This window comes from Gasterosteus aculeatus, chromosome 4, assembly GCF_964276395.1.
Source record: "Gasterosteus aculeatus chromosome 4, fGasAcu3.hap1.1, whole genome shotgun sequence".
NCBI classification, from domain to species: Eukaryota; Metazoa; Chordata; class Actinopteri; order Perciformes; family Gasterosteidae; genus Gasterosteus; species Gasterosteus aculeatus.
The window spans coordinates 30,665,364-30,686,152 of NC_135691.1; the positions used below are offsets into that span (position 1 = coordinate 30,665,364).

General features: G+C 45.8%; 1 protein-coding gene across 15 annotated transcripts in view; it reads left to right on the forward strand.

The window, feature by feature from the left end:
• The window catches only part of cacna1c (calcium channel, voltage-dependent, L type, alpha 1C subunit), a 144,585-nt gene extending 124,223 nt beyond the window's left edge, over nt 1–20,362 (forward strand). For 5 of the 15 annotated variants that reach the window (XM_078100273.1, XM_078100272.1, XM_078100281.1 and 2 more), the window contains 20 exons: nt 1,348–1,431; nt 6,609–6,695; nt 9,049–9,186; nt 10,343–10,408; nt 10,722–10,813; nt 12,107–12,275; nt 12,489–12,616; nt 12,720–12,816; nt 13,247–13,349; nt 13,641–13,742; nt 13,830–13,957; nt 14,170–14,310; nt 15,086–15,444; nt 17,887–18,015; nt 18,136–18,260; nt 18,392–18,489; nt 18,659–18,755; nt 18,864–18,972; nt 19,054–19,207; nt 19,509–20,362. In XM_078100273.1, the coding sequence (XP_077956399.1) occupies nt 1,348–1,431; nt 6,609–6,695; nt 9,049–9,186; nt 10,343–10,408; nt 10,722–10,813; nt 12,107–12,275; nt 12,489–12,616; nt 12,720–12,816; nt 13,247–13,349; nt 13,641–13,742; nt 13,830–13,957; nt 14,170–14,310; nt 15,086–15,444; nt 17,887–18,015; nt 18,136–18,260; nt 18,392–18,489; nt 18,659–18,755; nt 18,864–18,972; nt 19,054–19,207; nt 19,509–20,018 (2,916 nt within the window). In that variant the 3' untranslated portion in view covers nt 20,019–20,362. Of the gene's footprint in view, nt 1–1,347; nt 1,432–2,334; nt 2,419–6,608; nt 6,696–9,048; nt 9,187–10,342; nt 10,409–10,721; nt 10,814–12,106; nt 12,276–12,488; nt 12,617–12,719; nt 12,817–13,246; nt 13,350–13,640; nt 13,743–13,829; nt 13,958–14,169; nt 14,311–15,085; nt 15,445–17,886; nt 18,016–18,135; nt 18,261–18,391; nt 18,490–18,658; nt 18,756–18,863; nt 18,973–19,053; nt 19,208–19,508 lie in introns of all 15 variants that reach the window. The other 10 variants (XM_078100275.1, XM_078100274.1, XM_078100276.1 and 7 more) reach the window with 9 other exon arrangements.
• Nucleotides 20,363–20,789: the final 427 nt, after the last annotated feature.

Sequence of the window (20,789 nt, forward strand, 5' to 3'; positions counted from 1 at the left end):
CTCTCTCTATATATATATATATATATATATATATATATATATATATATATATATACAGTATATAGTGTAATAAGTTAAAGTGCACATTTAAACAATATCAATGAAATGAAACGCACTTAATTTTTGCGTGAGTGAGATGCAACTTAAGGATGTTCCTATTTTTCATTGTCTTGACCTCGTTAAAACCCCTCCGGCCCGCGCAGAGGACCAGCTCACTAACACTTTTGCTTCCAGGTAAAAGAGTCGTCAACACAACGAGTGGAATCACCTCCAGTAACATTTGTTTTATCGGGGGAAAAAGCTGTGCTAATTCCTTTTAACTTTTGTACAGGTTTCAATGTCTCAGCCTCGTTCCTCATGCTTTTTTTGTGTGTGTCGTTTGGGTTCGAACAACTGAGTACATTGTCGATTCTTTGGGGGGCGTTTCCTCTCAACTTGTCCAATCGATAATCTATCACTGCGAATTGGCTTTTGAATATTAATGCTAAATTCTATTCATAAACCCTGATTTGACCGTAATATTCTTACACCTTCAACCAACTTAAAATATACCTCAAGTCCAGGAATAATCATTAATATCTGCACGTCCTTGCTGATCCCTTCCCCCCTGATGTCAGGTGATTAAGCTTTAAATGTTATGAGTAAGATCAACCTTCACTCAGACTATCTGCAGTTGTCCAATGACCTGCCTAACATCTGAGCGCCATTTGTTTGATACGATTGTTCTGTAGTTGAACAACGGCACATAGAAAGTGTAAAAAGTAGAAGCATCACATCTCGTTATCCAGACTGTGATCTTTCTCAGATTCTTCCAATCGTCTCACCCTGTGTTGGATCCCTCCCGCCTCTCCCAACTTCACCATAATAAAGCTGTGTCTCAACACCAGAACGTGACAAAACCCTTCTAAGCCGCAGCTCCTTTTACAGCACATCAAATATGCTTTTATTCTACCGCCCTAAATAATAGCACCGTTTTGGCCTGAAGCTGCGTGGCTCTTTTTTCACAAATACTCACTTTGTACTCCTAATGATGATGAATTACTCTCAATAAACTAAACAGACGTGTTACTTCGATTACTTCCATCTAACACGCCATAATGGAGCAGGAAATCCAACCGATACCCCAAAGGAAACCAGTTGGTCCCGTTCGCTGGGATTAAAAATGTGTCCTTTCATGTGTCGGTTCATCGGCCGATTTATTTTGTTCCGCGTCCTCTGTGTACTGTGCAGCCTCATAACACCTTAATAGGGCTGCGAAGTGGCAGCAGATGTTGTTTTCCTTCTAACCTACCTTTCTTACCCTCCTCCTCCTCCTCCTCCTCTTCCCGCTCACCTCATCCTGTGTAGGGGTACTTTAGTGATCCCTGGAATGTGTTTGATTTCCTCATCGTAATTGGCAGCATAATAGACGTCATTCTCAGTGAGATCAGCGTAAGTACGATGCCCACCCTCGCTCTCCTTGTCGCTCCCTCTTTCTCTCTCTGTCTCGTGTCCTCCTCGCTTCTTCTGAATCCTTCATCTCCTGCCCACTCTCCTCTGGTTTGTGGCTACCCTGCGTTGTGTCGTCCCGTCCGTCCTCTCTGTACTCTCGTCCTGTTTTTTCCACTCGCTCTTCTTTTCTCTTCTTCTTCCTTCTTCTCCTTCTCTCCCCCCTCTCTCCCCCCTCTCCCCCTTCCAAGATGGCCACTGCTACTCAGGGGACCGCTAGGTCCACCACAAGGGTTCCTGAGCAAGGACAAGCCTCCTCCTGGGTGTCTTAAAAAGTAGAGTAGGCCGAGCGTTGACCACTCAGGGTTCCTGCTTTGCGTCCTTCCTGATTCCTCACAGTAACCTCAGATGTTGTCGGGTTGTTAATTCTTTGTCCGCTCCATATCAGACTGTGACATGTCCTCAGGTTCGAATTCCCTCACTAACTGAACTAACTCACTGACCAATCACAACGAGACTTACGCATCTTTTTTTTTTTTTAACCACAGCAACAGGAGCGTTTTGTTTTTTTAATTTCTTTAATTTCTTTTTTTGTGATTTCGTAGCGATTTATCCTGTACTGTTCCTGTTGTTGACATTTTCCTCTCATGGACAAGCATGACCGATCGCCGCTGCTCTTCCTGCTGTCCATCTCCGTTAGACCGCCCCTACTTTTATTTTTTTGCCGTTGAATTTTGTTGATTCTTTCCCTCTTTCCTCCAACTAAAAACTCCAATGCTCATGTATATAATGTTTTTATCTTATTTTTCTCCTCTCTCCTTTAATTTACGTTCTTTCCATTTTTTAAATGTCTTATGTTCTGTCCTTTTCTTCTGTTGTTTTTCTGTTCTTTCCACCCCTACGCAGCATTATTTTGTTGATGCATGGAACACATTTGATGCCTTGATAGTTGTGGGTAGCATTGTTGACATAGCGATCACTGAGGTTAACGTAAGTAGTCCAACTCCTTCCCTCCCTTCCTTCCTGCCTGCCTGCTCTGCCATTCCCACACACGCACACAAACAGACGGAGCGCCGATACCCATCTCGCATGCTTTCAAATGGTTAGGAAACTCCAGCTGCACCACGTTTGAACTCGGGCGGAGAAAACGTCCAGATGTTGTGCAATCAGAACGAAGCATTTACACATGTGAAATCCTGAACACTTATGCTTTGGTAACTTTGACCCTTGACGTGGTCCCTTTTGATTTGAGGATTTGGCATCTTGGCTGTCGGGGAACGAGCCTCTTCATCGTTACATTATGTTATTATTTTTGTCAAAATGTAATGTTAAAAAACGAGGGATGCGGAAGGGAGCCTCCGTTCCTCTTCCAAAACCCACTTGTTTATCTCCTGTAGTGCCATGAGGCGGACGTTAAAACTATTTTACAGTATTTCATTCAGGTTTTCTAATATTTGAAATGGCTGCGGATAGGTATTCATCCCTCGGCCTGCTGAGCATCAAAGACTATTGCGCTTGCCAATAGAACCTATTGCATTCTCTAAGCACCTTTTGGCTTGACCTCACATTTATCTGATCTTTTATCATCGCCACAGGGGATAGTGTCCATTCCCCTGGCATGATGGACACTGTATGGCATGGCAGATGTAAAGGTGGTATATCTAGGCCTCACACTGCACACAATGTTTACAGAGAAGATCCACATTTTCCTGGGAAGCGGGATTGAATACGGATTTTTGAACAATTGCGATTTGACCGAAAGGTCACCAATCGCTCTCAATTCATAAATCACCAGCAAAACTTTAAATTAAAACGAGGGAACGAGTTGCAGGTTTTTTTTTGTCCCACAATAGTAATACGCAGACGTGGGGAACAATTTGATCCATAAATAGATTTACTCAGGAACCGCGAAATTTATGTAAATGTATGTATGAATTCATTTATTATTGACGCGGAGGCTCTGTGGTCAACAGTGGGGCTGAATAAGAATGAATATCCCAAATACAAGTCAAATGTTGAGTGTCTATTGGATTTACACTTCAGGGAGAATTTGTTTTATTCATGTGATATTCAAAGTGCTCTTTGGCAGGAGAATAGGCTGACAAGCATGCAAACTGTCTCTGGACAGAACTCTTAATTTAGCCTTAGAAGAAGAAGAACTCTTAACGTGGAGGGCAACTTGTTGCAGTAGGTAATCATTTCATGCTATGTTTGGTCCCAAATTTCACATGAAAGAAAAGGTGCAAGCTCTCTGAGCTTCTAACTTTGATAAACATTGTACATTTGTTCCAGCCAATGAAGCCGCTACAAAGCGATAAAAACAGGATTTAATCTCTTCCAAATGCAGCACTTACATGTTAAATGTAAATGGTTAGGCCGGCAATGCTGCTAAAAACCCACAGCGGGTAATTTCAAGACTTTGCTTGGTTATTTTAGGTTTTATTCAGCCAGTGTAGTTATCACATCACTACATCAGGGCATTGAAGAGGCAATAGAGGAGTGTATAAATATGTTCATAGACACTTAACAGAGAAATGTCTGTTGGGATCGTGTAATAATAATGCCTTTATACTGACGTTCAATGGGCCAGAGATATGCATCTTTGTCATCAATACAAGGCACCGATGTTGCACTTTAACGCTTTGGTTTGGAATTTGCCTTTGATTTGTTTTGATTGATTTTGTTTGATTGGTTTGCGTGTTTCATGATTATCTTCTCTCATCCCTAACCTCAAGGCATGCCCCAAGTCTTTTCTCCTTTTTTTTATCTTCTTCTCTGGTGGCTTTTAATGACTTGGGTGATGAGATGCCCCAGCTTCCTTTTTCTATTTGTCCTTTTTTAAGAAACCCCACCTCAATCCTCTGAGAACTCCTTTCTGTTTTTGATCCGGGACCCTGTCACTGAGACATTTCAGATTTTAGCCTGCTTCTGCATTTTAACGAGGCAATAAAGCACAAGGTGAATGCTTTCCAACGTACTGAGCAATGCAATTAGAAGCTAATGGTAGGAGCTTGCCAACAGCCACCTCTCTGTCATCGCATGCCGAAGTACACAGCGGAGTGCAGTACCAGGCCAGCTTCTTAAATGTTCCCACTTTGCCTTAAGCAAACGTAAATACATGGCTAAAATCCCCCGTTTGAGTGCACCCACTTTGCTGCTCTGTTGGGTGCTTGCTGACTTGGATTAGCCGCACTTTTTGTGGTCACCAAATCAGAAATATTCCTTAATCATAGGGTCTCTAATTCTCCCCAGCAACCTGTGGGTGCTTCTTAAATCATACATGGTTTCTTTTACGTTTTTTGTTTTGAGTAGAAGTAGTGTGGACAGATTCGTAGTGGTTTGCTCTGAGCGGTGTCTTGCAGACGATGCCAGTATGGACTGCATCTATTTCCTCCTCTGTTCGGAATGCCTCCTCTTTCTCTTCTCCAGCTCCCTCATTCTCTTTCTGAGCTTTTTCAGTTCACTTAACTCTTCTTTTATGGATGTTTATCTCTGTCTTTCTCTGTCTTCTTTCTCGTTGGTTTGCGGTGCTGCTTGCTCACCTGAAATGCAAGCTGGGTAACACGGGTCTCTCATACTTTCATATATTCTAAGAGGTCATCCAATTACCATATATATATATATGTATATATTTGTGTATATATAAATATATATAACAATATATATATAGACATATATGTATAAATACATACATATATACATAGTTAGTGTTGTTTTTCTAATAAGAGAATGAAAATGCACTATTTCAGTATTACTTACTTGCTTAACTTAAAGTGTATGGATCAAACCTAAACCTCAATTCAAGGGTAATAATGTTCTCAAGAGACCCATTTTACCTTTTGAACTGACTGAACTGATGAAATTGCTGCTTGAAAACACAACATGCAATGTGAGAAAAAGGCTCAAGGTAATTTAAGATGAGCTCATAAATCTGATGAGCTGCAACTACAGTTACCCACATCTGAACTGTAGTTCAGCCCTCTTTATATTTATTTTCAAATTGATTGTTTGGTCGAATTTAAAACCCATGCCCAGTTACCCAAAGTCCACAGAAGACTCTGGATGCTGTTACTCCATGAACACAAATATGATAACAACTGATTTAATTTTATGTGGGTTTGCTTTGATTTACCCTCAAAATTGAAGCAAATTAAGATTTTAGTTATACATTTATCCATCTGGACCTGTGTGTCATTACAATACTTACACAAGGGACAGACACACAAGTCCCCCCTTCCCTCCCCATTTCAGTTTTGATTTAGTCTGCACTTAGTGTGAAACAGGGCCATCATTCCTCCCTTTCTCCGTCCTTCCTTCCTCCCTTCCTTCCTCCCCATCTTTCCAACTCATCGAATTTCCCCTTTATCCATCGCTCTTCCCTCCCTTCCTTTCCAGTTGTCCTTCCCCACAATGTTCCCTCCTTCCACACAGCAAAACCCCAGTAGAAACACACACACGCAGGCCCGCACAAACACATAGACCATTAATAAATAAGAGTTTACTGAGCAAACATAGTCGCCTGTTCCCCTGCACATCAGTAATGTGTGTATGGCTCTGTGAATTCTTCACTAAGTGGTGAGGTATTTTAACGGGACCAACAGCAAGGGGTGAACGGCTCCTGAGTCATAAATTAAACTGGTGTCAGATACTGTAATACAGGAGAGGACCAGTGTGAGTCACAATATGTTATCTTTGTGCTTCTAAATGTTATTTAAACGCCAGTGGGCTCCGATTTCCAAACGCATCTAAAATCACAGAGATGATCTGCCTTTTTCGTGTCGTGCTATTCTAAAGTACCTTTACCTAAAAGTTTCCATTGGATCTTGGCTATTCTCAGGTCAGAGGAATGCTTGAATAGCGCACGACAAAAGGCGGCATCGCCCTTTTAATGCCCCGATGCGTTTGGTGAACACGAGTCGAGCTAAAGTGTTACTGTACTTTAGCTTCAGCTGGCAGAAAGAAAGACAGATAGCTACAGAGGCGCCCTCTTATCGGCCGTCACACACACGCACCCACGGGCCCACGTACGCAGGCAGCTCGCCCCCCCCGGCCCTGATGACCTTTCTTTTACTGATTTTCACATAAACCCCTTAAAAGACACAAACACTGCACACACACACACGCACACACACGCACCAAGGCGCTGCTCTCGTGCTGATCTTTGTTGCCTTTCCTTAAAGCCAGCTGACTCCTCCTCGTCATCGTCCTCTTCCTCCTCGCCCTCCTCTACCTCCTCCTCCTCTCACCCCCCTGTGGTAAGGCCAATGGTACGCTCCGACGGTAACCTCGTCCGCCTCCCTACCTCCTCCATCACCCCCCTCACCCCCCCATACCCTCCATCCTCCCATCCCTCCTTCCATGGGTGTGATCCAAAAAAGTTTGGGCCTGTTGTTCGTCCCTGTCCCCTCCTCCTCTCTCTCTCTCTCTCTCTCTCTCTCTCGCTCCGGCTGTCATCTTCTGCAGCATGTCCAGAGTCCTACTTTATGCAGCCGTTGTTTTACATGTATTTATACGTGAATAAGCGTGTGAGTGGCGAAGGACGCTGTCTTGTGCAGGCCGAGTACAACTGGAGTCGTGTGACTTTCCCTGAGTGACAATTGTTGTTGCCATGGTTGCCCGCTGCCCTCACCTCCCCCATGGCTTGCATCTTGCTCCCCCTTCCCTTATGGGTGTGGTACCTTTAGTGCTTCGTCATGAGTGCAAGCCATCATGGTCACGCTACCACGCTGCTCTCCTTCTCTTTCACTCTTCTCTACCGGCCTGCTGTCTATCTTATCTGTGGATTTGTTTGTCTGAATAATTTGTTTGTCTGAATAATTCAAACTATTCTTCATATTCAGACTCTCTCTCTCTCTGTTACGCTTACTGTCACTGTACCTCTCCCGCTCACTGCCCCGCTCTCTTAACGGTGCAACGGTCCCCATTGTGGTCCACTTGTGGTATTACTTTTAACCTACACTCCTCAAGAGGGACGTGTCATTTTCGGCATATCTGTCGGTGGAGTTTGGGACAACTAATGTCTGGGGTTACTTATTAACACAGCTTGATGACGCGTTAGACGTCCTAAAGCACCAGAAATGCTGCCAGTTATCCCCGAGATATACCGCATGATATTAACATTTTTCAACCTTTGATTTCCCTAGAACATTTTTCGAATGATAAGCAACACATGGCATTGGTTATCCCAAACTTCCAGTAAGATGTCCAGAGAATGGCGTGTTCTTTTTAGGACATAAAGAATTTATGGCCTCATGGAAAAAAAACAAATGGCATGAAACCGATTTAGAGGAAAGGTACGACGATCCTGTGTGTTTCTATCCCGGTGAAGAAACACATAGCACGGAACTACATTGTTATGGTACGAGTGTTTGCATTTCCATGTGGTGGTTTGGCTTCACACGACCTATCCGCGGTGGGAGTATGATTTGATTCGTGTGGAGGGTCCTCCGTTGATGTATTAGCTGCATCGTGCTTTCCACGTATCCTTATGTGGCCTTTGTTTTTCTGACTTTGTTTCGCCGAGGAGTGAGCAGCAGCAGCAGCATGAATATCTAAATCCGTATTAGAATAGCACTCAGCGAGATGGCTGAATATTTCATCACAGAGTTATTTCCTGTGGATGAGTTTAGGATGATAGACCGTTAGAAAGCTACAGAGCCTCTCAAGCTTGTTCTTCAGAGCTTCACTTTGCAACTTTTTGAAATGAACCTAAAAGTGGTTTCTTCAAACATAGTGATTGCAGGCGTAAAAGGAGATCACAGTCAAAGATGAGGACATTAACCGCCATTGAAAACGTTTTTTTTCAGTGGCTGAATTCAGTATTAATATCTTTATCCACCTGACAAGCATCTTGGGATTGTTTCTGCCGGTGGCCACGTGGTGCAGATAAACAATTAGCCTCCCTGGCTCATTTATCAAGGGAATTTGCATGCAGGCTTGGATTTTCGTACTGTATCTGTTGTGAATTGTTATCAGTGATGTAGGAATTGGATCGATTGTATCGATGTTACGCTCCCCGGGCCGATCTCCTCTATTAGACTTTTAGTCCGTACCTATGCACAGTAATCAACTCTTTCAGCTTAGTAAGATTGACTTCATGCCACAACCAGATGTATCGGTAGAGACTGATGGAGTGCTTTGATATTTCAGCGTGGTGCCTTTAAAGACGTAGTATCTGCATGTATTTAGGAAGCTGGCGGATTAATTGTAAATCGCTTTGTTGCCATTTGATTTTTCCATGAAGCCAGAGAAATGAGCACGATGGCCCGTTTTTCTCCCAAATCTCTTTTGTCAGTTGGTTTTGTAGGACGCAGATCTCCAATTATTAACTCAGTGTGTGTGTGTGTGTGTGTGTGTGTGTGTGTGTGTGTGTGTGTGTGTGTGTGTTTGCGTGTGTGTTGTACGCATTTACATCCACACTTGGGTGGGAATATGTATATGAATGTCTCTCGTCTGTCTTCATTTCACCGTATGTCTTGCGTGTGTATGCTTGTATGTTCATGTTACCTGTGTCTACGCGTGTGCGTGTGCTTCCCTCCCTTACCTATCTGCATGTGTTCCCATGCGTCCTGTGTTTTTTTTTTTTCTTCTAAAAAAAAAAACACCAAACCCCACCAAAAGGGACTGCAGAACTCTGAAGAGAACGCCAGGATCTCCATCACCTTCTTCCGGCTGTTCCGCGTGATGAGGCTGGTGAAGCTGCTGTCTCGCGGGGAAGGGATTCGGACCCTGCTGTGGACCTTCATCAAATCCTTCCAAGTGAGGGGCGAACCGGACACAACATGCTAGAGCGGGGCGTTGGGTTTACGCAGGACTAAATGCTGCAGCGAGAGCGGATCTTTAACCCTGATGTCGACCAGATTAGAGCCCCTTGTTTTGACCCTGAAGCACTATTTCAGATCTCAGATTTTGTGATCCAGACTATGCATACTTTCTAACAAGGCGATTACCTCATTTATATGTATTAATACTGCAAACTGTCACATTGGGCTTAAAATATCCTGGTTCTGGTGTAAATCCAGCCTGGTGGAGTCTCACAAGCCGCCTCTCCTTTCCTTCCCTCCTGCCTCCTCGTCCCCACCGCCTATTTTTTGAAAGAAATCTGAAGGATGAGACAGTTTAGTCTAGATGGGGAAGAAGGGAAAGAAGGCGGGATGGCGTAAGGTAACGGGAGGAGGTTTGGGGGTCCTGTTGCAGAGGCGGGGAGGGATCAGTCAGGAACTCAAGAACCTTAACCAGCAACCTTTCTTCGCTTTCCTACTCATCTCTTCTTCCTCCACTTCTTCAACTCTCCTCCCCCTACACCCTATCACTAACCCCTGAAAGACCACCACTCCCTGTAGGCGAGTTGAGCAGTAGATTAGTTTAACAAAGCACTCCACCAAAAAAAAATGAAATCATTTGATAGAGAGTTATGGGGAATTTAAAATAATCTCTGTCTTCGTGTCATTGAAATTAGAAACAAAAAGCAGACTTGTGTTGTGGTTTGAAAACAGAAGTGCTCATGAATATATTACTGCACTTATCACAACCAACCTACCGTAAGATCGTGGTAATTTATCCACACGCTCTCACGGCTGTGTGGAGATAGAAAACAAACCTGCCTCTGTCATGTTTGGGGGGGCACTGTACGTCGGGACCGATCCCCTGGCTAAACTCAGAGAATCACTTCGAAGTCACATTTGTCCGCCGTTGTTTTGGCGTCGTGCCAAGTCACTTCACTTTCACTTCAACAGCTCATTTACAAAATATAGAAAATACATGCGACATTTCTCAAGCCTTTCAACAAGAATTTCCTAAATCCTTCGTAGACTAATTGGACGTGTTGAAATAGAATGGAAGTGAACGGACGGCGGCCCTGATGCAGGACAACACTGTGCACAACTTGCCACTAAAGTGTCTCTCTCTTCTTTAGGCTCTGCCCTACGTAGCTCTGCTTATAGTGATGCTATTCTTCATATACGCTGTCATCGGCATGCAGGTAAGCTGTTGTCTTGTCCCCTCGTTTCCCCTCCCTCTTTTTGTGTTTTCTCTCTCTCCTCCAGCTGGCCTCCATCCTGTGTCTGTCCTCCTGGAGTCTGGAGTCTTTTTTCCGGTCACGTCGTCCCTCTGTTGCTGTTTTACGTCTCTCTCCTCATCCTCTCGTCTATCCTCTTGTGTGTTGTTCGTACCAATGGCGGTGGGAGGGACAAGCGGCCTCTATCTGTGACCATGACTTCCCCCTTTCAATGCTGACGTCATATCCTGTGTGCTGTGACAACTCCCCCCCTCCCCCATCTCCTCCTCCCGTGCAGATGTTTGGTAAGATAGCGCTGCGGGACCACACGCAGATCAACAGGAACAACAATTTCCAGACCTTCCCTCAGGCGGTGCTGCTGCTCTTCAGGTGAGGATAGATGACTGCGCTGCTCATCCTCGGTCCTTTTCCCACTCCTCTCAATATTTACATTTTTGTTTAGTTGGGTCAAAGTCATTATCCTCCTGCTCTTCTCCTTCCTCCATCTTTATTTTTACTTTTACCATTTTTGCTCCCCTACGTTTATTTCTCTTCTTTTTACTCTGAAAAGCATTTATATTTTCATGAGAAGCGACCACTGACATTTCATGACAGCAGCTGGTTAATTAAATGCCGGCGATTTCTGTAAATTCTGCCGACTTCTGTGACGTGACTCTGCGCATGAGCGAAGGTGGGATAACGTTTCGTCAGTGAGTGCAATGAGCAGATGTAACTGCCACCCTGCCATTCCAAGTATGTAGCAGTGTTCTGCCACAGACTCACGAGTTACTTAGCAGCTTTAACACCTTCTAAAAGTGTGCGCGTACACCTGTTTGTTCAGGGGTTAGCTGATAATTGCTGTAAACCAATGTTTCTGGTCCCCTGAGGACAGCACTTACTTCAATTGTCAGGGGGTTGTACTGATAATACATTGAAAGGGCCTGGAGCCAGTCCCAGTAACCTCTCTGCCCTGTGTGGTTGCCACGTGGCTAAGATTCCATGCACGGTTAAATAAACACACAGAAACTGAAAGGATGGCTCTAATGTGATAAAGTATTGTATTCTTTTTGGAAGCACTTTGCCATGAAATCATAGAGAGTATCTATTCTTTTTGTCCATAATCTATATACTGACCTCTTTATGCAATAAAACATAGCGATGGGCTTCCATTGAGAGAAGGTAGGAGGCCTGGGTACTTCATTCTGCTATTTATAGCAGTAAATAATAGTGAAGCCCGGCAAAAACGATCACTCGAACAAGCAACTGTGGAGTTTAGTCAGCTGAGTCGTTCTGAGAGACAGTTGTAGTTTGGACAATGTGAAATAACAACGCGTGAAATCATCGCTGCTGCTCCGTAAATTCAAATACCACAAAATAACGAGGATCGGATTTTTTTGCTCTCAATGTTGAATCTAACACGTGTGCGTATGTGTTTGTGTTTCTGCCTCTCTCTGTGTTTGTTACCGCGTGTGTGTGTGTGTGTCTCATATATGCTCGTATGGCCGTGTGCATGCACGCACACATCCATGCGTCTGTATTACACGTCCTGCATAAATGCACATGGTTGCACACGTGCTCAAATCTATGCAAATGTGTGTACTTCTAATGTATCCGTTTCATGTCATCGCATGTGTATCCACGTCAACGTGTGCACACGTCTTCGCATGCATGTCTGTCTGTTAGATGTGCAACCGGTGAGGCGTGGCAGGAGATCATGCTGGCGTGCTCGCTCGACCGGCCGTGTGAGAAGGGATCAACCAATGAGAACAACATGACCAGGACGGACGAGGACTGTGGCAGCCAGTTTGCCATCATTTACTTTGTCAGCTTCTACATGCTCTGTGCCTTTCTGGTGAGTGCAGTGAGACCGGGAGGGATTTCATTCTATATTTTTTTAAACAGACAGTATTTGACACGTGTGCTGGAATCAACAACCGCACTTCCAGAAAATTAGTCTTTTCAAGGAGGAGGAGAGATCTTGGTACTGTGGAATGTTCTGTTTATTTTCCAGCCTTTTCCAAAATGTCGAACCATTCCTTTGTAAAGTAATAACTCATTCCTGCAGATCATCAACCTGTTTGTGGCCGTCATCATGGACAACTTTGACTACCTGACGCGTGATTGGTCAATCCTGGGGCCGCATCATCTTGACGAGTTCAAGAGGATCTGGGCTGAATATGACCCAGAGGCTAAGTAAGTTCACAGATAGTTAAGACATATGGACCATCTGATTCATTATCCGCACGCAGAGAAGGTGTAGAGAGTTACTATGATGTGACCCATGCACTGTTTCCAGAGGGAGAATAAAGCACCTGGACGTGGTGACTCTGCTGCGGAGGATCCAGCCTCCGCTCGGCTTCGGAAAGCTCTGTCCACACCGAGTAGCCTGCAAGGTAGACATGCGTCATCAACTGTCCCCACAGATTCCACTTTTATCAGACTTCAAGTAATCAGAAATCAAGTAATCAGAATTAATTCTGTAACTATTTTTGGGTGGGATTAAAAAGAGTTCATTTAATTTGCCAGGTGTGAGTAATATGAATAAATCTGCGGTGTCATTGGCGTGACGCATTGACAGCTCACAACACCTTCCGCAGTGACTCAAATGGCAAATTGACAACAGATTGTACAGAGAAAATATTTGAGATATTCAGACATTGTCGTCTCTCTTGAGGAGCGTTAATAGTGGCCGCTGTGTCAAACCACTGTCTGCTCATTTTCAACAAACTTGAGCCAGCTGCCAAAGGATGCTGGCAGTTCCCACAGGAAATGTTCCTGTTTGTATTTAAAACTCCATCAAACTAAATTCTCCATCTCACGCAGCGCCTGGTGTCGATGAACATGCCTCTGAACAGCGATGGAACAGTGATGTTCAACGCCACGCTGTTCGCCCTGGTCAGAACTGCACTCAGGATCAAAACGGATGGTAACGGTCTCACACAAACCTCCAATGCACGTGCAGGTTCCGGTTACTCACTACGCACACAGGCGATGGCAGGAGCATTTGCATGTATGAATATATTACGTATCGTCTGCTTCTTCCTAACCACAGACAGCGCCGTGGATTAATCAATACACTGCAGTTAGGCTCCTGTTATTTGTGTTCCAGGCCATAGATTCTGGCTCTGCGGTCGATTGGCATGTTAATAAAGGGCATGCGTTTTTTCACCCCTCGGATCGCCTAATGACGGTATTTATGCTGTCCGTGTGTGTGCAGGAAACCTGGAGCAGGCCAATGAGGAACTGAGGGCGATAGTGAAGAAGATCTGGAAGAGAACCAGCATGAAGCTCTTGGATCAAGTAGTGCCCCCTGCAGGAGGTATGTACGCACTGCGGTGCCGTCTATGAATTAGCAAAATCAAATCCTGTGATGAATTATTTTTGTAATATGATTTTTTTGTTGCAGACGATGAGGTAACAGTCGGAAAGTTCTACGCTACCTTTCTCATCCAGGAATATTTTCGCAAGTTTAAGAAGAGGAAAGAGCAAGGCCTTGTGGCGAAGGTGGCCCCCAAAACCGCCCTTTCTCTGCAGGTACACAAACACAAGAGGTTGCATTGCATCATCTGAACGATGAAAGAAATGTCTGCACGTACACCATGAAAAATGCTTCTTTCTATGAATATCTAGAAGATTTGGTTTTGTACAAGCTACATCTGCCTTGTTTGTAAATAGTAAATAGAAAAGCGTGTAGATCATTTCATAGAAGTGCAACACTTGTGTGTGTTTGGTCTGTGCGTGTGCAGGCAGGCCTGCGGACTTTGCATGACATTGGTCCAGAGATCCGACGGGCCATCTCTGGAGACCTGACGGTGGAGGAGGAGCTGGATAAAGACATGAAGGAGCCTGTGTCGGCCGTATCTGAGGATGATATCTTCAGGGTAAAGGTTGGATACACACACCCTCACTCACTCTCCACAGGGAGAGAGAGAGAAAGAGAGAAAGAGAGAGAGAGATGATCAGCGCCCAGCTTGAAGCCATTTTATCGCTCCATGCACATACACAGACATGCCTCCACGTGCTCAGACGGTCAAAAATACATTTTAAAAAACTCATTATCGTGCACTGACACTTGGTTGCCAATCGCTGCAGATATTCGAGTAAGTTTAAGTGCATTTAGAAGCTCATCTAGTGGCCAAAAATTGCAAAACAGAAACAACAACTAAGCACTGTAAATGTAACCTTCTGACAGAAACTACATCCACGCGAACACCGCTTCGCTCCAGTGTCCATGTCATTGCCACTTTTCTGTGCACTGTTCTGTCTAGTTTTTACGTATTAATACACATAGACTAACGTATTTGGGAGACTTCATTTAATTATAAACAGAATCACACCACTCCTTTAGACACTTTGCTGTTATGAAGGATTATGGTAGTTTGAGGCCAAGATTCATCATCATTTTGCTCCCATGTAAAAGGTTGTTTCTATTAAATGCTTATTTCTAAGTTGGGAAAAGAACCTCCCCTTGGTTTGTGACAACAGGCCTTTGCTTTGCATTTCCATCCTGGCTGAGTAGAGCTTTGTTGCAGCAAGCAGTGACTGAGTCTTTGACTGTAGTAAGATATTTTGACTTAAACATCATTTAAATTCCGTCTTTTTCCTCCGTTTTCATCTTCTTTTTTTTTTGTCCCTCACCCTCCCCCCTCTCGCCCCGCACAGCGTACGGGTGGCCTGTTCAGCAACCACGTCAACTACTACAACCAGAGCGACGGCCGCGCTTCCTTCCCACAGTCCTTCACCACCCAGCGGCCCTTGCACATCAGCCAGAAGGGCTCGCCCTGCGAAGGCGACAGTCCGTCCCACGAGAAGCTCGTGGACTCGACCACTTTCACGCCTTCTTCTTACTCCTCGTCGGGCTCCAACGCCAACATCAACAACGCCAACAACACCGGCATGGTCGGAGTGGCGCCCCAGGGCATCAGCCGATGCCCGTCCATAAGCACTGTGGACGGGCAGACGGGACCGCCGCTCACCCCCATCCTGCTGCCGAGGTCCGCGTGGTGCTTTCCTCCAAAGAGGTGAGTGCAGGCTGCACAGCAGTCGACGCCGCTTGTTGGATTGTTGTTTCGTCTTTGTTCCTTTGTTCCTTTCCTATGGTTTTCCTATAATACATATTAACCAGCATGACCTTTAGGAATGGTTCTTCCTTTTCCCTTCACGTTGTCTTTCCTTGCTCTTCTTTTCCCCCTGTCTTTTTGTCTCTGGTGGCGAGCAGGACGTGTTTTTTTGACAACCTCATGCGGTATGTTGCCAGGGGACAGAGAGAAACGTGTGTGTGTGTGTGTGTTGTGTTAGTCCCCTGACTGCGTGCAAAAAAGGTTTCATAATGCTACATAACCTGCCAGAGGTCTATTGTGAGATTTGCTATGCACATAATGCTTCAGTTGCTATAGCAAAAGCCGGGCTCTGTGCTGCTCCTGTAGAAACGGCTACCAAAGCCATGGATGGACTGTTTGGTGCCAGCGCGGACAAACATTTCTTATCGAAGGCTTTTATTGCTGCTGTTCTCTGCTGTTGAATGCCAGGTCTGGGTTGAACACAACACGTGCTCCGTGTCCCATATTCCGCTCTTTGTTCAATGAACTTTGCCCTGGAGGGATGATTGCTAATCGATTTTGGTGAAGAAATATCAAAGTATGAGGCGTGTAAAGGACCACCATGTCCACTGGGCACCGAGTGGAATCGTTTTCAATTTTAGACACAAGCTTTTCTAAGCGTTTCACATAATGCGACAGGCAGGTCGCCTCTGCTCTATTAGCACCACCGCCAAGACAAACGTAATAACAGCCCCACTCTGCTTTGCTAAAACATGAACCCTGCATACAAATACCAATAAAATAACAGAAAACTTCAACAGTACTCACATACACTAAATAAATAGCTACTTCACACTGATGCAAAGTATGAAACACTATTAACTAGAGTTTGTGGTTTTCCAATTTTTTTTCCAATTCCAAAACTATGAACACAAGCGGGACGGGTAAAGAACCAGTTTGTTACTGTATGTCTTGTATACTTAAACTGTAGCTAAAGTAGATAACCGTATGAAGTTATTTGTAAAAAAAAAAGTGTGTTTTGGAATTTAAACTCTGTGAGAAGCAGAGTTAGTGGTCTCAGTAAATGTGCCACAGTTTTTGTGTCTTGGCAATTGCAAAAAAAAAAACTTATGAGAACAGCAAACGGGTTCTCATGAATTTCTTGCTTCCTGAAGAAACGTTGCAGCTTCCGGGGCCGTGCCTAAAAGGGCCTTCAATTTTTTTAATTTTCATTTGCTTCATTATTTTGAGACGGCTTGTATTTATTTAGAGAAGGCTTGAACTTATTCACTCTGCCTGTGATCAGCACCTAAGTGCTCCATCACAAAGCCGAGTGCAGTGTAAGCTGTTTTTCTTTGGATTTGCCTGATTTATCACCCAGCTAGGCAGTGGAGTGAGTTTAAACAAACGGATCCTGAACATTCTTAATCAGGTTTTATTTAAAGGCTGTTTGCTGTGGATTAAAGGGACATCTTAACATTTAGAAATTCTTCACCAGGCAGTTTTTAGGTGGTGTATATGTGCCGGTTCTTGAAAAAAAAAAAAGATTATTTGTATTTTGGGGTGTTCACACAAGAGAATAATGGGGACTGATAACTGAAAGTAATTGGTTGTGGCTCCTGTTGTTTAATTGAAACACAATAGCAGATTGTTTAGGGAAAACTACCTGGTGAGAAGGAAAACATTTAACTTCAAATGTCAGGATGTCTCCTTAAAGCTTAAGTCTGGAGCATGAAGCAGATGTGCACAGATAAAGGGGACCAGACATCTTTGGAATACAAAAAGTATATTTCAGTATTGGTGTTCGATTTAGCTTTTCCCTCAAGAAAAAACCCACAACCTGGATTTAGAAGGTAAATTTAGCTATTGCCCCCGCAATTCCAGAACATTATCGGTCTTTATTTTAAATGATGAGAACATCATAAAATGTACGTGCTTAATTTCCCAGGAGGCTTACTGTACAATACTGGTCTCTGAGTAATAACTGACAGTATCCGGCCATTATCTCGTCTCTTCCAATCTTTGTTTTTTAAAGATGTCTGCGCCTCAGTCGTGCCATTAGTTTGTCATTATCCAGGCTTTGCCTTCGATGCTTTCTACCATTTTGTTTGAAACTAAATAGCTGTCATTCCCACCTGCTTCTCCACCTTCAAGCTGTCTCTCCTTCTTCTTCTTTTTCTTCTCTTCTTTCAACATTCCTCAGAGGGTTTTTGAATCTCTCCTCTCAAAGTTCTTTTTATCAGCTTTTTAATCAGCTGCTTCTTGTTTTTGTCCGTGTGTCTATGTCCACATCCGTCCGGCCCTTCGTCCACCTACTGTCTTGTTTCTGTTTTTACTCCATCCGTGGTCTCCGTTTTTGTTCATTTTTCTGTTTTCTGTCTGTTTGTTTCTCTGGTACGTGTGCGCCCGTTTCTGTGCCGGTAGCTCGGACTCGAGTGACAGCCGCCTGCCGTTCATCCGGAGAGGCGAGGGGTCCACGGAGGAGACGTACGACGAGAGCTTCGGCGACGACAGGGAGTACCGCGGGGACGACCACTCGCTCTCCTCTGACATGTACTGCTGATAACAGGCCCACCTTGTTTCCGTCGGTGCCACCGCGGGGGTTGGGAGGGGGGAGGAGGGGAGCGTGTCTTTCATGACCTCCCCCTCTGTGTGTCTGCGTGTTCTCCTTAGGCTGGTGTACCACGACGAGACGTGTAAGCAGTTGAATCCCATGGAGGAGGGAGAGGAGGTCGCGGACAGAAGAGGAGGAGGGTGGCAGTCTCCCCGGAGAGTCTTCCTCTGCCCCACCACCCTGGGTGAGTGCGCGTCTGTCCTCGGGGGTATCGGGTCAACCAGTGTGCACGTACGTCAAAACAATGCCGGTGTGTCTTTCTAAACCGCACTGCGTTTCTACACACACGCTGTGTTTGCACGTTGTCCGTGTCAGCGCGGAGATCGTCCTTCCATCTAGAGTGTCTCAGGAGACAATCGAGGCCAGATGTCTCCCAGAAGACGTCCGTACCGCTACACCTTGTACATCATCAGGTAGGAAATCAGCGGCGCCCAGAATCAGAATCATTTGTTGCTGCTACATTACCTCAACTTCCGCCGTCCGCGGCGTTGTGACGCGCAGGTTTCGGTTGCTTAGTAACACCCAGATTTTAGCGGTGGGGTCTGTCCTCTTTACAAGAACTTGTGCTCTGTCCCTCTGCAGGCTTTGGCAGTGGCAGGGTTGAGTCCTCTGCTAGGACGGAGCCACTCGCCCACCCTCTTCAGCCGGCTGTGCTCCTCGCCTCCAGCCAGTCCCACAGGTGTGCTGCGTCCTGCACAGTCCTGATGGTCCCCCATGACCCATAGTTCATCGTTCAAGTGTCAGCCTTGTCCTCCTAACGGGTGCCTGTCCCGTCTCTTATCTCCAGCTCATGGCAGTGATGCCTCGTACCAGCGGGTGCCCTCTCTGAGGCTAGAGGGCTCCAACTCCCACGAAAAGCTCAATACCAGCTTGCCCTCTGTCAACTGTGGGCCCTGGTAAGGCGGAATACCGGGCAGGGACAGCCGTTGGGACACTGCAGGAACAGCGGTAACTGTGACGTTGTTTATCGCTCGTAGGTACAACGACAGTAACGGGAACAGCCGGGGGCCCAGTCCGAGTCCCGGTGTGTCCAATCAGAGGCCGCGGCCGGTGTCGCTCACGGTGCCCTCGCTACTGGGAAAAGACTCCAGCTCACTGTGTCACGGCAGTGCAGGCAGTCTGGTGGAGGCAGTGAGTTTGTGTGTGTGTGTGTGCGTGTGTGAAGGTTGGAGAATTTTAAGTAACTGGAGCATTAACACTCCATTTTTGTTGTATTAAGTGTATCAGTGATTCCCAGCCTCGGAGATAAGACCTCATAGGATGAATGCAATTTCCTCGGCCCTCAAACCTTTTATAGACCAACTGATGTCAAATAATGTAACGATAGATAATCATCAGTCGTAGCTGTAAACATTCCATCTGACTTTTCTCCCTGACTCCATCACATCCCCACATTTCCCTCCATCTGCCTCCCTTCCTCCGCCCTCCCCAGGTGCTAATATCAGAGGGTTTGGGCCATTTCGCCCAGGACCCGTCGTTCATCGAGGTGACCAAAGCCGAGTTGGCCGACGCATGCGACATGACCATCGAGGAGATGGAGCACGCCGCCAACAACATCCTCAACAGCAACGCCGCCGCCGCCAACGCGACACCCAGCGCCTCCTCCACCTCCCAGCACAGCCCCAACGGCAACCTCCTCCCCTTCCACACAGCGGCGGCGGCATCGCACAGGGACCCGGTGGTCAGGGAAGGCTGGGCAGAGGCCGGAGGAAGCAGAGGCTCCGTCCACGGGCCGTCCTCGCTGGAGGAGCGACAGGAGCTGCTCGCGGAGGGGAGGGGACGAGACGAGGAGGAGGAGGAGGAGGAGGAGGAGCAGCAGGAGGAGGAGGAGGAAGAGGTGGCGGCGGGGCAGCACAGAAGCTCGGTTGCGATTGGAGGAGCGCGGCAGAGGAACAGCAGGCTGTTAGAGGAGGAGGATACGGAGTGTGTGACGAGTTTGTAGGTGTCGGACTGACAGGTTTGATTTGGCCAACTGGCCCCTCTGACATCATCAGAGAGTGACGCTCGTCAGTGCTGGGTAACAACGCCGCGGCTGGCTCTGTCTGTCCCCTCACACACACACCTACACACACACACACACACACACACTGTCTGCCTCTCAGCGAGACGTAACCGCTCTGGACAATGGCGGCCAGTGACGCAACATAAAACACCTGGTTCTGGTTTATAAGAGTTTGTACGTGTGGATGTTAGTCAAGTATACCACACTATACTCTATACTATCTGAGTGTACGTGTGTGTGTGTGTGTCTGTGTGATCTATGATTTTCTCTATTTGTACGTGTGAGTGACTGAGTGTGTTCTGCACACGTGTCTGAGTGTGTCTCTAAAGTGCCTCGCAGTGTTATCACGTCCGCAAAAAAAAAGAGAGAGAGAGGGGAAAGTAAGGATGAAGGAAAGGTAGGAAGGAAACGACAGCAGCAGGAAGTCCTCTTAATGGGTTACTGCAGATGATATAGCGCGTTTATTGTTTTCATTTCCTACGCCTACTTTGGTGTTGTGTTATTGTTGTTTGTCTGGCCGCCATGAAGCCAGGTAGGGGACAGCAGACCAGCTTGCGGGAGGTGAGGGGAGGGGGGGGGGGTCAGTAAAGGATTTAGATCTGACCGCACATTTGTGGTCAATGGTCCAATCCTCCGTCTTGGCTCACCGATGATGAAGCGCTGTATTGAGTAAACGGGGGTGAGGAAAACCCTGTTTGATATCTCGTTTCT